We start from the raw sequence: 18535 nt of genomic DNA, 5'->3' as shown, positions 1-18535 counted from the left end.
ATATGATTCTCTCTGTCTACACTGCCACCTGCCACCTACTGCAATTCTTCTTATCCTTCAAAGTTCAGCTCAAGTCTCTCTTCCTTGTTCCTTCATCTAACACCTCCACTCGGCTTATAACATTTCATTCTGCCTTGCACATATTGTCTTCATGGTCATTTCCTAATTAGGGCCCTTTGATGGATGGGACTTACTGATCTATTAAGGCCCCAAGGAATCTCTATTGTAACAGTTGTTCAATAAACGCTATTGTAGTGAATCTATTAACACTGCCTCCTAGATGGATATTTATAAGCTTCATAAATTTTACCCAAGGCAAATCCTATGAATAAACTTTTGAAATTAATGAAAAAGAGACACACAATATCAGAAAGGAAATGCGATATACCATAATTTCTATATTCTCCTCCAATGAGTTACCATAAATTCAAGTGCAGCTATTTAATCCTATGGAGTAAAAGGAGGAGAGTGCAAGGAGGGAGAGAAGATTCTTTTTCACCAATATCTTCAAACCTCCCCAGGCCTTACATACAACACCTCTATGAAAACAGTTTTATAACTTCCTAATTCTAAGGAAATGCGTGTTCATTATAATTAGTCTTGAAACATTTATAAAAATATACAGAAGAAAATTAAAACCATAATTCTACCACACAGACATTACCACCATTAGCCTTTTAAGTGTCTTTCTTTCCACTTGGTAGAGTATTAAAATTAAAAGTTAAGTTCCCCGGCTATGTTCATCTTTTAGGACCCTGATGTTTAACTGTAGAACGCTTGTGGCTGGGGGTGAAGTGATCATCATGCAATAACTCATGTGGCTCACCTCTCACCTCACAAACTGTGACTCTGCTTTAGTGACATCAAGCTAAAAGGAGTGCCCTGGTTCTCAAGCCAAGGCCACAGAGCACCAGAGAAATCCCAAACATCATCATAATAATCCTACGTGAAAACAATGCTTTCAAGTATATCATTAAATCATCATACTATCATTCCCTGTTTTGCAAGTGATAAAACTAAGGCTCAGAGAAATTAAGTGAATTCACAGGGAAAGTTAAAGACATACTGGAAGAAAATATTTACAATATATATGGCAAAGAACTAATATTCAGAATACATAAATACAAAATCTTAAGGGCAATAAAAAATAAAAACAAAACAATCTCATAGAAAATTGCAAAAGATAATTCACAAAAGAAAACAAATGGCCAGTAAACATGAAACAGTAGTATTAATCAAGAACATTAAAATAAAAACAAAGATATTTCACCTATCAATAGGGAAACATTTTACAAAACCAATACTATCAGGTATTGGCAAGGATAAGAATCGAAGGACACTCACACTGATGTTGATGGTGTAAATTTTTGAAATCTTTTTGGATGGCAATATGGCAGTATCTGACAAATGCTCTAACATGGAAATCAAGAGTCTGTTATAAGAATGTTCACCACAACAGTATTAATAATTGCAAATATTGGAAATAACCTAAATGGTTACATAAACTATGGTACATCTACACTGTGGAATATCATCTACCTATTAAAAACTACATGGTAGATTTATATGCACTAATGTGCAAAGCTCCCCTAGACATAAGAGTTAAAAAAATCAAGCGCAGAGAACTATGTATGGTATGAATCCATTTAGGTTAACACAACGTAAGTGATTTGTATCTATCTATATGCATGCAAGAACATAAAAATGCTCCTGGGAAATGCATACTAACCTGCTGCTAGTTTACTCTGCAGAAAAAAATAATGGAGACTTTGACATTTTTCCCCCAAATACTACCATACTGTCTGAATATTTTAAAAGAATATATTCATGTGTCACTCCATGTATAATATTTAATGGAAGAAGAAATGTTAAAAGATGCACAAAGTAACAAGAATGTTACTTTTCCAACTTAAGTTGGAAGCATGATGAAAAGAAATGCAATCCCTGCCATGGGAGCAGGCCTGACCCTCACAGCTCCTAATAAACAACAATTTCACAGAACGCCCACATCAGAGAAGGCTTCCTGTGACCGTGGTGGATCAGGACAATAAGACTACTCCATAATCACATCTGAACACTGCCAAAATCAAGAACATTGTCCAAACCAAAAAAATGACCAACCTCTCCCTGATATAACCTGGTTACTATGGCTGACTTCTACTTCTGTACCAATTGAGGCTTTTGCTTCCCTCCTTCTAGAGAAGTAAGATTTATTAAGATACCTAATGATATCATATCCACTTCCTGGCAGCATTCAATCCAAGGTCCCACTTCCTTCAAGCTTCCCCCAAAACACCTAAAACAAGCCCAAATCCTTCAGTAAGTCTTTCAAACACCATCTTACTGAGACACTCCCACAGATCCCCATGAAATGTGAGGAATAAACCCAATTTGTTCAAACACAAGTATGTTCCTAGTGGTCTTTGGCTGGAGGGCATTGATACATGACAGAGACTAATAGGATCTCTAACCCAAAATGGTAGAAAGAAAAAAGAAGTACACTGAATGCTTACTACAGAACAGAATCTTCCCAGATATCACACACCTTGTCATGTATTTCTTGTAATAGGAAGAACGTGTTATTCTCATTTTACAGGAGAGAACAGTGAGGCTAAGAAATGGACACAAAAGGCTTCAACCCCCCTATTTTCCCTTTTCCATGGAATAATCCTCCATCTGGTATGCCTGATCATGACAGAAGTATGCAGCAATGCATCAGTTAAAATAAACATCCTCCCTGAGTATATACTTAATCGTAATAATAGTAGCTAATATTTAACATTTCTTAAGGACATACTTTGTGGCAAGGGATTATATTAAGCAGTTATTTAATCCTCACAGCAATCCTATCAAATAGGTACCAGAATTTTTATAACATACATTACTAAGAAATAGGAAAAACAGAACTCACATTCAGGTTCATGAGGCGCCAAGTGTGGGCTCTTAACCATTAGAGTATACTAATCGAAAACATCTTAATTGGAAACATTTTAACATGAAAGCAAAACAGCTATATCATGGAATAAAGTGCAAAACAGGGTTTTCTTGAGATGGACCTACAAATTATATCCCCAGACCCTTGAGAGGACAAGTTTATTATCTAATATTAGACAGATTTTCTTGGGGAATTTTTAAGTACTACACTGTACCATAATGCTTTGAAGATATTTTAGATTAGAAAAACAAATCTCAAAATCAGATGAGAAGACAGGTTTCTGCGTTGTAATCTCCACATGACCCAAGATAGACTCCTCCGCCAAGGCTCTAGATGCAGTGGAAAGACATACAACTTTTTAAGGCTAGAGTTTCAACTTCCTCCTTTCCAACACAATACAGACTTTTCTATACTCTTGAACCTTATTACCAGCCTCAAACCCTACTAGTTGATGACTCCATGAAAAAGCAAATTGGAAGTTTTTTGTACCATACTTTTATATTACCAGTAACTACTTTTGCTTACAACTTTAGGAAAACAGTAAGTTGGGTTTATCAGACATCAGTAGAAAATTTCTTCAAGTATTAAGTTATCTGCTTCACAACAGTGTCAATAATTTATACTCCTAGGAAATCAAGCCATAAAAGGTTTAAGTTAACTATAAAGGTGACAAGGTTGGCAGGGCTGTTATTACCTTTTGGTCTGTGGTTACCAAATTCACCAGGAGCAGGGACTTTAACAGGTGTTGCTGAACTCTGAATGGTCAGCACACTGGGAGTGGCGGTAGTAGAGTTGGCCTTTGGTCTTTGTCTTGGTGCAATTGAGGTTTCTGTTGGTCCAATGGTATCTGTTATTCTGCAACAGAAGAATGTATTTTATTCCAAATACTGGCATTATTTCTAATTCACTATTTGTCTATAAAGGTTCTATTTCAACAAATGCATTTTAATTATTATTGATGATCATATTAGTCCTCTTAGCTTCTTCCTGTCTCATTCTCAGGTATTAAATGTTTAATAAAGATAGGAAAGTAAATAAAATAAACCTAACCATTTTCCTTAAACCAGTATGCTACCATTCACAGTCTGTCGCTGAAGCTGATAGAAGATAAGGAGATGAAATAAAAGAAACAAACAGAAACCTTCTCATAAAGTCCTGGACAAAATCAGGAGACAATTCTCCAACCCAGTCAGAAAAATAAAAACAAGAAACAAAAAATAACAGTCTCCTTTACCTTAGACTCTAGACTTAAGTAAGAAAAGACTGCCCTCCAGAGCTCACAAAACAAAAGGAGCCTAAACTTTCAGAGCGGAGCTACCTGCTCACATTCAACTTCTTGAATCTGTAACTATGCTTTACTTAGAACAATGAGTGGAAATTATGTAACATTTTTCCCACTGGGACTTAAGTTTAGGCCACAGACAGGGATGGTCAAAGTGGTAAGCATAGTTTTGAAAGCAAGAACACTAAAAGACACATTTTCTTTTCTTTTATTCAAAAAAAAAAAAAAAAAGGCCAGGGAGAATCTTTAACTTACATATTTATCAACTTATTTTTTCTATAAATTCAGTACAAAAATTCAAATACTTTTTAATAGGGTCATATGTTCACTTTTCAACAGGACTCCCTAAAATTTACCAAGGTCCCTTAGCACCTTTTCAAATGATTTGGTATTTAAAAAGTTTGCGTACATGATTTACCAAGTCCTTATCTGCTGCATTTGGAGAATGCCCTATATACAATAACTGTACAGATCTACAGGTTCTCTCTGATATCTGTACATACCACAAGAGGGAGCCCTCTTAACTACCTTTCTAAGAAAGAAAAAAACTGAAATTGAATCAGATTTTAGATAATAATAGAAATACACCGTATGTGTGCTGTTTTCTAAAAATAACATTTATGTTTTAGATGGGATGGGCTGTAGTACAAGTCTATGAAAACTGAAAAGGCAATAAAATTATGTATACATTTAATCAATTATATCTCATTTTAATGATAATCAAGTACTTACTGAGTTCAAATTATGGATATGACACTAAAACCAATGCTGTACTCCCTAAATTCAAGTAATCTGGGGACTGTATATCCTATACAATCTTTTTATCTGTCTATCCATTCTTTATTAAGTGGACAGTATAGGCCAGACCTCGCCCTGCCTTGTTACTGTTATAAATCACTCTATAGAGACTCACAACACACGAGCGTAGCAAACCTCTAAAAAGCATATTTAAAGTTCTACAGACTTTAGTGTAGTGTTTCCTAATGTATTTTCCAATACCAATGTCTATTATATGATTACTAATATCCAGCAAACACGGCACAATACCGTCTTCAGAGAATTTACAGTATACCCAGGAAGATATGATGTGCATTCATGAAAATACAATAAAATATAAGACAGTAAAAATAGTCAGTGTCAAGCTAGTATTGTCAAGAGTTTCATAGAGGAGTATTCTAATTTGGCTACAAAGGCTCCAGGTAGGCACCGGAGGGTAAAAAATAAACACACTTTCATTAGACAGTAAAAAAGAAATTAAGCATTCTGTGTGAAGAAATGGGAAGAAAATGCCTGGGCAGATTAGGCAACATGAAGACACAAACTCAAGTGAAACAAAAGACTGAGTAATCACTGGTATCAACACTACTGTGCAGCCTCACCTGCCCTATTACAACAGACAAAGCTGTTTTCTCTGCTTCCTTCCTTGTCTTTCCTACTCCCTATCACCTGAACAATCTTCCTAAAACACAGACTCTCCTCTTAAAATACTTTTTGGTGTTTCCATCTGCCAGGACAGTAATTCTCAACCCTTCCATTTTCAGATACGAGTCACAAAAGTCTCCCATGTTTAACAGTCCCAAAAGCAGATGCAGGTTTCAGGGAGGTAGAAAGGAACTTTTAAGAAAGAAGTAAAACCAAAAATGTCACACAGTAAAGGCAGGGTCAATGGATAATATTCATAAAGCTCTACGACATGTAAATAATGATACTATTTAAAGATTTCTTCAATCACCCATCCCCTGTTAAGAAGCCTTTTACATGAAAAAAAAATAACTGATTTTTTAAATTAGGTTTTATTCACATTTAAATTTTTTCAAGTACTTTACTGATTCTATCAATAGAGTAAATTTACATTATTGACCAATAAGCACCAATGAACCTAATTTTTTTAATGTAATGTACAGATTTAATATAGTATGAATAGCACTGAATTTTAGTTGCATTAACTATTTCATTTGCTTATAATTGTACAGCTAGGACTTCTGTCATGGTTGAAGAGATATTCAAAGCATCATTCTTGTTCAGTTGACTCATGCTTTTTAAAAAAAAATCTGTATCTACTTTCTTACAGATTTACTCATTGACAAAATAATTATTTAAAAAACTGCAGTAGGGGCGCCTGGGTGGCTCAGTCAGCTAAGTGACTAACTCTTGGTTTCCGCTCAGGTCATGATGATGTCACGGGTCTTGGGATGGAGCTGGAGCCAGCAGCATCTCTGAGCTTAGCAGGGCGTCTGCTTGAAAGAATCTCTCCCTCTGCCCACCCCCCCACGTTCGCGCTCTCTCTCTTAAATAAATAAATCTTTAAAAAATAAGTACAATTTTGGGCGCCTGGGTGGCTCAGTTGGTTAAGCAACTGCCTTCGGCTCAGGTCATGATCCTGGAGTCCCGGGACTGAGTCCCACATCAGGCTCCCTGCTCAGCAGGGAGTCTGCTTCTCCCTCTGACACTCTTCCCTCTCGTGCTCTCTGGCTCTCATTCTCTCTCTCTCAAATAAATAAATAAAATCTTTAAAAAATTAAAAAAATTAAAAATAAGTAAAATTTTAAAAGACCACAATAAAATTGAACTGACATGACCTATAAAAATTCATAACTGCCACTCAACTCTAACAGCAGTTGGTAACTACAGCTGTGTCATAAATAAGACAGTCCGTCATAAAAGATTCCTACAAGTGAGATGTAACTTTATTCCTTCAGTTTTACTCGAGAGAGTATTTTAAAATTAAAGTGAATGAAGATAGTATTTTTAGAGTGATGGCATTATTTTTTTAAAAAAGTCATTCACAAATGATGTTTTAACAATTTATAAATAGCAAATTATTTATTATTATTATAACAACACATCTCACACAAAGTCCCAAATAGTAGAGCTGACTGCAAGGTTGAAAATTCACTGGCTTAAAGGCCAAAGTCCAAATTTCTCAGCATGACATATAAACCAAGTTGCTCATGACAGCATCTAGCTACCATTTCCCACCACTCCCGTTTATATCCCTTTATGCTTCAGCCTTGCACTTTCACAAAGTCCATTCTTCTTGCCTTAAGTGCCTGCCTGCTATGGTTTCACTCCCCATCACTCCAGGTGGCTATCTATTCATCCTTCAAGGAGGAGTTTAGCAAGCTGCAGCCCCAGGGAAAGGATGCTTTCTCAGCTCCCAGCTTTCCCTTCCTCCACTCTCAAAGTTGCCTGGTATCTATATCTGGTTGTAACTGTTTTCTCGTCTGTCTTCATTAGAATGTGAGGTCCCTGAGAATAAACACTGCTCCAAAAATTTTCTTTGTTTCTATATCTTGCATATAACAGGTATATAAACATATTTTATCTAGTTCATGTCAAATAAAATCTTTGCCTAAGTAAAATACAATACAAAAAAAAGCACTGAATGGAGCACCTGGGTGGCTCAGTTGGTTAAGCATCCGACTCTTGATTTTAGCTCAGGTCATGATCTCAGGGGTTGTGGGATCGAGCCCTGAGATGGGCTCTGTGCTCAGCAGGGAGTCTGTCTGAGATTTTGATTCTCCCTCTGCCACCCTTCGACCCCCGCAACTGGCGTGCTCATGCTCTCCCTCTCTCAAATAAATATATCTTAAAAAAAAAAAAAGCTGTGACCAAGAAATCTCCCATGTAATATTATACCTGTCTGATAATCTAAAATATAATCCTGTTTATTAACTTTTAAACCCAAAAATAGTATAAAAAAATCAAACATTAATTCAATCACTGATCAGATACACTTCACCTACATAATACATATCAAACTTATCAGTAGAGTAAATAACTATGAATAATTTAAAACATTTCTTTACCAGTCTTAAAAGAATTACAGTTATAACGATTCATTATAAAATTATACATAGCAACACATATTCTAAATATGTATTAGAATACATAAAAGAGCTTATGAATTTGGAATACTCTAAAATAGTTGGCCATAAGAGTTATTTCTTTCCTTAAATTAAAAATCATACTAGCTATAAACACAACACAAAAATTTCACAAATTAGAGTTACCATGTGATGAAATAATGACACCCCCCCAAAATGACCCAATGTAACATCACCAGTTGCATAATCACTTCTTAATTGCTGAGGGTGAGCATTCGAGTAAGACTGATGTCAAACCGCATACCTAATGCAAAAAAAGCTTATTTTATACTTGCTATCGAAGCTCCTCATCACATGCAATAAAGAACATACACTTTTTGTGTGTGAAAATGATATTTAATCAGTGACATTTGCTAGGATTAGAAACAAGAACTATACACGTTTTTAAAAATGTCTTTTCAAATCTCAGCATAGCTTTGCCTACCTGGCTTTTATTTGGCTTTTCCTAGAAGCTGCTTCACTAGCAGTCATCGGTTCAGGAAGAGTTGAAGGAACAGAAGAATTCTTGGAAGAAAAAAATAAAACTTTTCATTTTGGTTTTCATTTTAATTGCAAAAAGTTTTATTTAAACAGTATGGATATACTCTTAAAAAGTACTATCTATGAAATACTACTTTCACCTCAGATACCTACAACATGTTCACAATATGTTTGCCAGATCTAATCTGCAAATATCACTGCATGCTACACAAATGTCACTTTCATATTCATGTTCCACAAAAACCCTTGGAAAAGAAACGGAACATCATCATATCCACTATACAAACAGGTAAATATCAGATAAAAAGAAGGATTATATTACACTTGTAAATCAATGACTATTTTCCAAATGACTTTGGAAAAAGAAGCAAACACCAAGCATTTGAGGAAAGTGTTGTTTCTACATATTGCAGATAATTTTCATGACACTGCTTGTAAAGGCTAGCAAGCAAGAGCAGAAGATCATCTGTTTATGCTCTCTATAATGTTTGTCTTATGGTAGGCACCCAAATACATACTTGCTGAATGAAAAGCTAAAAATCCATAGTCAAATGTCAAATAAACCCATTTCATTACTAGAATGTTAGAACTGCCTGACTTTCATCTTCGACAGAGCATATATTACACTGAGGCTTCAAAAAACAACGAAATAGTACCAACTTCCTTATTTTTTTAGTCGGATGGACTAAGTTTTACACACCAAAAAGATCTATAAGAACAAGAGCCAGAATGATCTTTAAAAGTTGAGACTGGCTTAAAATCAGTGATGAATCCAGACCTTTATTAAAATTAGCAAAGATTGCCATACATAGTTAATCTGACATAGTTAGGTATACTATGCAGACAAAATAATTCAAAGCCTCTGAATAGTATTAGCTACTATCAACTTAACACCTTCCATGGATGAGGCACAGGATTTTACATTTATTATTTGTGATCCTCATAATTATTATTTTCACAGAAAAAGAAAGAGACATTAGGTAATTTCCCAAAATATACAAAATCAGTCACTGATAGAATTGAACCCAGGTCTCTCCACTTACAACACCTATGCTCTTTACACCAAAGGTAACCAGACTTTTTCAGTTTACCCAGTGCTTAGCGTCTCAGGAATTTTTCATGAGGTACCCTCCCAACTTAACAGTAGACCCAAACAACTTAAGAATAGGAGTTTGTGTTGTGAAAAACAGATATCACTGTGTTTCCCTCAAAAAGGAAAAATATCCTGCAGCGCCCCAGGTCTGCTGTAGCTCCCAAGGGCACCTCAGCAGAGTTTGGCAACTGTGGCTTTTTATCAAAAATACTAACCCCAAACAGACTATCAGACCACTTGTCATGAAACAAGTTAATTCTGAAAGTATATGTATCTATACATATGAAATGGGATTTTAAATTCATATCCTACTTGAAAACTACTTACATTGATGTTGGAAACTGGACAATCCTTTTTGGCAAATTTAAATGCAAAATAGGACACTTGAAATATGTCAGGTCTACGCTCTGGATCTGGTTCAAGCATGAACCCTGCAAGAAAGATTAAAATGTTAAGTTTCACCGAACACACAGAAGCTATTAAGGGGCACATTAAAAGAATAAAATGTATATATACTTTTTAACATTCTGAGATCAGTGATTCTAGTAAAGTTTGCTAATGGAACTTAAAGCATTAACCGAAGCTAAGAGCGGTCATGGAACAGCTCTGCACCAGAAATATAAATAAACAAATATAAATATTCTTCTCAGAAAGTGACACAAAACAGTGAGTTTAGTGAACACTGGGGAATTATTCAAGAAAGTTCCAAAGCCACAGTAGAGGTCCTTATTTTCATTATTATCTTAAATACCTCTATTAATTTTCAAATGATCCTGAATCACTGAGAAAAGACTAAGTTGTAAGCATTATATTTAACGAAGTAGTTCAGGGTTGACACTATAGTTTTCCAAAAAAATTCTTTCTTCCCATACTGATGCTAACAATATTCACCATAGTTCTTATTTCATGTTCAGAAGTATGAGTACAGTTTTATGCTTCTATTATAAACAGATTTCACACCACTCTTAAAACATTCCTTGAAATACCTGACCTTTTTTTCTAACCAAAATGATCTTTTTTTTCCTAATCAAATGACTGTTTCTTGGGTCACTTACAAATTCACAAGTTTACAAGAAGGCTGACATTTATACTCAATTCTACAGCTAGAAAGTTCATATTTTGTTAAGACATCTCCATGTTCTAACTCTGCTTCACTGATTAAGTTCTTATAATGTTCAAATCATTTTTTAAAGATTTATTTATTTTAGAGAGAGAGAGGGTGAGCAGGGGGAGGGGCAGAGGGAGAGAGAGAATCCTGAAACAGACTCTCCGCTGAGTGCGGAGCCCAACGTGGGGCTCAAACCCAGGACGACCCTGAGATCATGACCTGGGCCAAAACCAAGAGTTAGCCACTTAACCGACTGAGCCACCCAGGCATCCCTCAAATCATTTTTAAACCTATTTGGAATATAAAAATATAGCATCAATTAGGTAATATTCTGAAATTTGGTAATAAAATTATATACAGAAAGATCTAAGTATATAAGTATATAAGCATCAGACTCTTGATTTCGGCTCACATCATGATCTCAGGGTCCTGGGGTCAAGCGCCCCACATCAGCTCCATACTCAGCAGGGAGTCAGCTTGGGATTCTCTCTCTCCCTCTGCCCCTCCACCCATGCATGTGCACAACTCTCTCTCTCTCTCTCTCTCTCTCTCTCTAAAAATAAATAAATAAATCTTTTTTTAAAAAAATACTCTGCATGTAACTTGACTTTATATACTTAAAATAGGTCACTTACAAAATTGATTTTTTATTATTTTGTGACCATTGTTAGATGTAAATAACCAAAAACATTTATTCGTTTGTATTCAACCTCATTCCAGAGAAGATCCAGGAATCTACAAAGTTTATTTTATCCTCCAAAATCATATTTGATCTTGACACCAACAAATACTAAATGTTTTAAAAGTACAACAGTACACGATATAGAAATACATTCAATAAATGAGAGTGAGAGAGAGAGCAGAGTGAGAGAGAGAGCACGAGCAGGGAGGCGGAGGGAGAGAGAGAAGCAGGCTCCACACCGAGCAGGGAGCCCAATGTGGGGTTCGATCCCAGGACCCTGGGATCATGACCTGAACCAAAGGCAGCTACTTAACCCAATGAGCCACCCAGGTGCCCCAAAACGGTAAGATTTTAAGTATATGAGAAAATTAGTACTAATAGAAAAGTAATGGCTAAGAGCCCCTGCCCCCTCCCCCAAAAAACAGGATAATGATGTCAGTGAAGAAACTGTATATGATTTGGTCCTATAAACATAAGCCCAAAAATTTAGCTCTCTACTTTCTAGTCGGCAACACAAATATAGCAACATGATCCATTACAAGAATCACAGTATCCTTAGCACAAAAACAAACCAGGTGTTAAGAAAAAGCACTGTTCCTAATACTGACAGCAAAGAGTAAATTCTCCTTTGAGTCTTTCTAAAAAGGTTCTTACAGAATGAACAATATCCTTAAGAAACTGCAATGAGTGACAATGGGTCATTCCTTCTGAGATGACCAGTGACATAACACCTAAATGCAATTCAGTAGAAGAAATTCTGTAAGAGAACAGTATGACACAAGAATATACTTTTCTGGCCTGATTTAATTTAGGAAAAGCTTTTTAAGTATCTAAAGTGGAAAAGAATGATCCTTCAGGCAATCCTATATATTTTTTTCTTTCATAGTAATGAAAAGCTTAATTAAGGGGCAATAAATTTGAGATTTTATGTTCTTTAACCAGTTATCTTTATAGGTAATTCTATCTCTCAAATTAAGCACAGCACAACATCCCCTAATGGTTAGGTAACCAAGCTGTGGGTAAAAGTGATATCATCTTATAACCCGAAGAAAAGGACCTCTAACTCCCAGGCTCATGTTTCCATGTGGGACTACATCTGCTAAAGCCAGTCTAGTTTGCCTAACTGTACTGATCCCATTTATGGAACATAAAATCAGTTTAAAAGGTCACAACTATCATTTATTTTAATAGAATATAAAATTTTAATAGAATATAAAATATTAAGAGTGCATTATTATGGTAAGTATAAGCAATGTGTCACGAAACTTGTTTTGTGTGTGTGTGCGTGCGTGCACATGCACGTCCACCAGGTCATAACTAAAATATTTTTTACTATGGACCACAAACAGTTTGAAAACCACTGTACTAGTGACCTCTTTCTATTACTATAACTCATTCCTCTCCAAGAAGAAAACAGTGATTTGTCTGTTAGACTAGAATAAAGAAATAAGCACCCATATGCATCAATCTCTGATACTCTTTCTTTCAGAACAATTCTCCAGACATAAACATTCTCTCTGAAACCATGTTTGGTAAATGGCCTGCTTCTGTAGAGGAAGTCTATGGCTTTCCAGCATTGCCTATGACTAGGTCTAAGTAAATCTGGGGACTCAACAGACCCATTTGCCTTCAGATATAAATTTCATTCTGCAATCTGCTTTATTAAGTATTAATGTTGACACTTGTAGCTGATGAGCTCCTGTGTCCCTCTGATTTGGTTCTAATTCAAAGTATGAGGAGGCTGAAATCCATAGGTAGAACATGTCTACATTTTTATCTCTGAATATTTTTATATTGGATACTATCAGCCATTAAAAAAGAAAAAGGAAAGAACTCAATAAGGCACCTTTAAGCATTTAATAATATTATTTCCCAAACTGTCCAGGAGGACTGTACATTGCAAAATGTAGTCCCCAATAACTAAATGATACAATCTGGAGTACAGAGGTATCAGCTCTAATCCAGCTAAACACTGAGGCATATCCACCAAGAGTGACAACTTCAGTTTTTAAGTAGTTTGCCCATTTTTTCTCATAATAATTAAACCTCAAGTCTAGTGTTTTATTAACTCCTACTTCAAAGACAATAAAACCACATCATCTACAAAAATATGTTCCTGAAGGAATGGATTAAGAAATACATGTGTCTAGTTCATCCAAAAGTGTTTAAATTCATTAAAAAAAAAAGGCAGAGAAGCTAGAATACACCCTTGTTTACTCAACTTAAAGTGAACATGTGATTCATCATGAGACATTCCCACTGACCTTGATTCTACTAAAAATATAAGATCAACTTTTAAAACACTAGCCACATAGAAATGAAAGGCTATTTCTCCGCTCCTAATTGTGTGAATCTTTCTATTGACACAAACACCACTTATATAACCAAAGAACACAAAAGAGTCTTAGCACTGAAGGTAGTGTATGATTAAACTACCACAGTTTTTCCAACTCAGATATCAGACATACCTGATTAAAAAACACTTGCGGGGCACCTGGGTGGCTCAGTCTGCCTTCAGCTCACGTCATGACCTCAGGGTGCTGGGATCAAGCCCAGCATTGGGCTCCCTGCTCAGCAGAAAATCTGCTTCTCCCTCTCCCTCACACCCACCCACCCCTGCTTGTGCACACACGCTCTTTGTCTCAAACAAAATCTTCTAAAAAAATAAAAATAAAAACATTTGCCCAAGGCAGCTGAAATAGTTATGTTTATAACTAATTGTATAGGAAAGTACAACATCCATGCATATTCCAACAAAAAGAGCTGCTAAAGGAGCTGCTGCTGCTGTAGCAGTGATCAAGTTAAATTATGGTTTCGCTAAGGACTTAAGCCAAGAATTAAATAAAGTGGTTCCCATTCAAGTTATACAAAATGATAGATCCATGCCTGGGCCTAAGTAAAAGTTAAGCCAGCCTCTCTGATAGCTCAACAAATTTAATAGGAAAATACTTTAGACACAAGTCTCAAAAGAATTTTTCTGCTTAAAATTTTATTAAATTGTTTTCCTTTCATAAAGACACTTTTCCTCTCCCAAAGACTTCTATTTATTACACTTATAGTAAATATACCTAAAAAGAGAACACCCACTCCGATTTTACAACCATAAATACTTTAATCATTAACTTGTTATTTTTATCTGTTAACCTGTGGGGATTGTTACAGACCTTCCTCAATTTATGAGGGAGATACATTCCAACAGATCCATTATAAATTAAAAATACTATAGGTCAAAAATACATTTAATATGCCTAACCTACTGAACATAGCTTAGCCTAGCCTACTTAGACATGCTCAGAATGCTTACAATTAGCCTGCAGTTGAGCAAAATCATTTAACAGAGAGCCTATATGACAATAAAGTATTGACTATCTTATGTAATCTACTGAATACTGTACTTAAAATGAAAAACAAAATGATTGTATGGGCACATGAATGCTTGAAAGCATCATCGTTCACCCTTGAGATCATGTGGTGGCTGGGAGCTGCAGCTCGATGCTGATGCCCAGCATCACAAGAGAGTTAACGCACCACATATTGCTACTCGGGAAAAGATGAAAAGTTAAAATTCAAAGTATGGTTTCTACTGAATGTGTATTGCTTTCACACCACCATAAAGGTGAAAAAGCATAAGAAACATCATAGAGTCAAGAACCATCTGTATTAGAAACTTACATGTTAGGTATATAAATCCTACATAACTTATTCCATGGACTGACTGCTGAAATGAAACCAAATTTAATAGCTAATAGTAAGTGTGTTCAATCATGACTGAAACACTAAAATGGCACTATCAATATGCCAGGTTAGTATATTTGGGGTAGTCCTGATGGCTGCCCCTTGACGTCATGGATCAGAGCCCCCTCTCTACACCTGCCCAAGAGGTAACCCAGGAGCAATGACTAGAAATCTCCAAGGAACTCCTACCTTAATCTTTCACTTTTTTCCCAAAGGTACAGTAAAATGTCTGAGATTATTTTCAAAAATAATATAAAAAAGAGTGGGTGAGGCCAAAGATGAAAAAAGACTACCATGAGTTAATAATCACTGAAGCTGGGTAACAGGTACATAATTCACTGAACTGTTCTGCCTATATTTGTGGGGTTTTTTTATTTCCATAATAAATTTTAAGTGTATTAAAACAAGCAAGCAAGTTCCTGGTTTCCCATAGAAAATCGGTATTAAAATAATTTTATTTACTATTAAAATGATAAGAAATAACAAGTGTTAGTAGGGACGTAGAGAAAAGGAATCCTTTGGGCAGTGTGAGTGAGCATGTAAACTGGAGCAGCCACTCTGGAAAAAAGAGTATGAAGATCCCTCAAAAAATTAAAAATGTAATTATCACATCACCCAGTGAGTCCACTTCTGGGTATTTATCCAAAGAAAACAAAAACAGCTCAAAAAGGTATCTGCACGGGGCGCCTGGGTGGCTTAGTCAGTTAAGCATCTGCCTTTGGCTCAGGTCATGATCCCAGGGTCCTGGGATCGAGCCCCACGTTGGGCTCCCTACTCAGTGGGGAGTGTGCTTCTCTCTCTCCCATTGCCCCTTCCCCCTCCTGTGTTCTTGCTCTCTAATAAATAAATAAAATCTTAAAAAAAAAAAGGTTATTAGCACCCCTATGTTTAGTATGGCATTATTTACAATAGCCAAGACATAGAAGCAACCTAAGTGTCCACTGATGAGTAAATAAAGAAAATGTAACACACACACACACACACACACACACACACACACACACACTCACTCTCTCTCTCATATTATTTGGCTATTAAAAAGGAAGGAAATCTTGCCATTTGAGACAACATGGATGGATCTGAGGGCAGTATGCTAAGTGAAATAAGACATAGACGAATGCCGTATGATCTCACTTATATGTAGACTCTTAAAAAAGAAAAAAAAAGATAGAGAAAAAAAGAGAAAAATGAACTCATAAATGCAGAGAACAGATTGGTGGTTGCCAGAGGTGGGGGAAGAGGAGGGGTGGGCAAAATGCGTGAAGGGGGTCAAACGGTACAACCTTCCAGTCACAAAAGAAATAAGTTCTGGGGATGTACTGTACCCGGCACGGTGACCACAGTTAATAATACTGTATTGTAAATTTGAAAGTTGCTAAGAGTCTTACAGGTTCTCATCACCAGGGAGAAAAAAATGTGTAACTCTGTGAGGTGATGTTACCTAGACTTATTGTGGTGATCATTTCATAATATATACATGTATCAAATCATTACATTATACATCTGGAACTAATATAATATTGTAGGTAAACTATATTTCAAAAAAAATTAAGCCCAATAGATGAGCTGCAAAAAGCTAAGATACAGAACCATAAAGCGACTCAGTAGACCCAGAAGTAAGAAAAACAAAGCTTTTCCTGATATTCATATAAATCACTACACAAAGTAAGCAGTGAGAAAAAAAAAAACTTAGTAGTTACATTTAACAGTATATTCTTGAGCATATAACTTATAGTAAGCCTTTGGTACAGCCACCATTAATCTGCAAAACCAAGTTCTGCTTCAGAGCATCCGAAGAAATCTCTGCAGGAAATGAACATCCTAATGAGTTTCTGAAAGTAAATGCCCTGCCCCTTACTTAGAAAATCAAACCTGGGTTAGCTCAAAGAATTATAGTAAAGATATCAGTAGTAATAGTTACTATAGTAGTCAAGATGATAGTATTAAAGACCATCTCTTACTGAATACTTACACATGCTAAGAAGTACTTTTCATAATTCATTTAATTTTCACGATAACCATTAAGAGGTAGGTACTTTTAATATGCTCATTTTAGAAACGTGATTAAGATAAATGGAGGTGCCCAACGTTCTGGACCAAGTAAGTGACAGAGCAGATGTGAGCCCAGGCCCTTTGGCTCAAGGCTTTGTTCTTAACCTCTACAATGTACTACCTTAACCACCTTACAACACAGATGCTAAAAGAAAGGTAAGGCAGCCAGCCCTCTGTTCATTCATCATAACTATTCAGTAACCCCATTAGTTAAGCTTCTCATTCTCCTCTAAATACTCTTTAAGTTCTTTTCAACTCTTAGATCCATAATGAAAATGCTTCTCTCCTCACCCCTCAATTCACCTCCATTATTTGTCTAATGGGAAAATTAACAGAAGCTAAGAAGAAAAATTCTGAATAACTGATTCTGCTACTTTTAAGAAGAAAAGTCAGCAGGAAAAATATAATGACATTAATAGTTAAACTGAGCTTTATGGACAGTAGGTAATAATAATTACCCTTGACAAAATTGGTGATAATCAAAAGTATATGCAAATTCTTATTATAACCACAAGCCACATAATTTTAACAAAGATCAGGCATAGCCATTTCATTTTCAAAAATCCTTAATCATATAAAATAGATACATAAGCAGCATTAGTAAGTGTTAATACTAAAAAGATATATGTTTTTTAATGCTTCATTTTTTTCATTATTATGTTCAATTAGCCAGCCTATAGTATATATCATTAGTTTCTGATGTAGTGTGTGAAGGCAACTACATTGCATGAATAACTAACTGGCAATAAAATATTTCACTTTCAAAAACTATGAGCACAACTAGGCAATTCCCAGATTTCTGAATGTAGAATTTATTTGAAAGCAATGTAGATCATTCATTATATATTATAAAAGCAGACAGAGAAACCTAAGTGGGATGGCAGGAAACAGGCAAGGTCACATGTGAAAAAATATAAAGAAAAAAATTGCAAATAATCTAAGGGTTTTCTAAAAAACATTGCATTGTAGGTATGTTCTTGTTTAAAAATCTCTACTTTGTTATGCTTTTATTACTGAAGGCAATATTTAAAAAGTAAAATCCACAAAAACCCTTTCACAGGAGATAAAATACCAACATTTACTTGAATGCTTTTATTTCATTCAACTTTTTTGTTCTGCCTAGCTCTCAGATATAAGTTCAAAGATATTAATACATGGTCAAATTTATATTAACATTGATAAAACTAAAATCTACACATTTATTGAAAAATAAAGGAAGCATATGAAAAACAGTAAAGCACAAGTGAACTAGATAGAGCCCAATCAGATCCTAAATCATCA

General features: G+C 35.5%; 1 protein-coding gene across 2 annotated transcripts in view; it reads right to left on the bottom strand.

Annotated features, from left to right (window-relative positions):
• Positions 1 to 18535, bottom strand: part of BMP2K (BMP2 inducible kinase) — a 133526-nt gene that overhangs the window by 38398 nt on the left and 76593 nt on the right. For both annotated transcript variants that reach the window (XM_073891821.1, XM_025887706.2), the window contains exons 8-10: positions 10005 to 10108; positions 8529 to 8608; positions 3630 to 3790 (exon numbers count right to left, since the gene is read on the bottom strand). In XM_073891821.1, the coding sequence (XP_073747922.1) occupies positions 3630 to 3790; positions 8529 to 8608; positions 10005 to 10108 (345 nt within the window). The remainder of the gene's footprint in view (positions 1 to 3629; positions 3791 to 8528; positions 8609 to 10004; positions 10109 to 18535) is intronic.

This window comes from Callorhinus ursinus, unplaced genomic scaffold (genome assembly GCF_003265705.2).
Source record: "Callorhinus ursinus isolate GAN/ISIS: 27379988/994484 unplaced genomic scaffold, GSC_fseal_2.0 scaffold4, whole genome shotgun sequence".
Taxonomy (NCBI): domain Eukaryota; kingdom Metazoa; phylum Chordata; class Mammalia; order Carnivora; family Otariidae; genus Callorhinus; species Callorhinus ursinus.
Note: the sequence above shows the minus strand (reverse complement) of the source record. Positions and strands in the feature narration are given on the sequence as shown.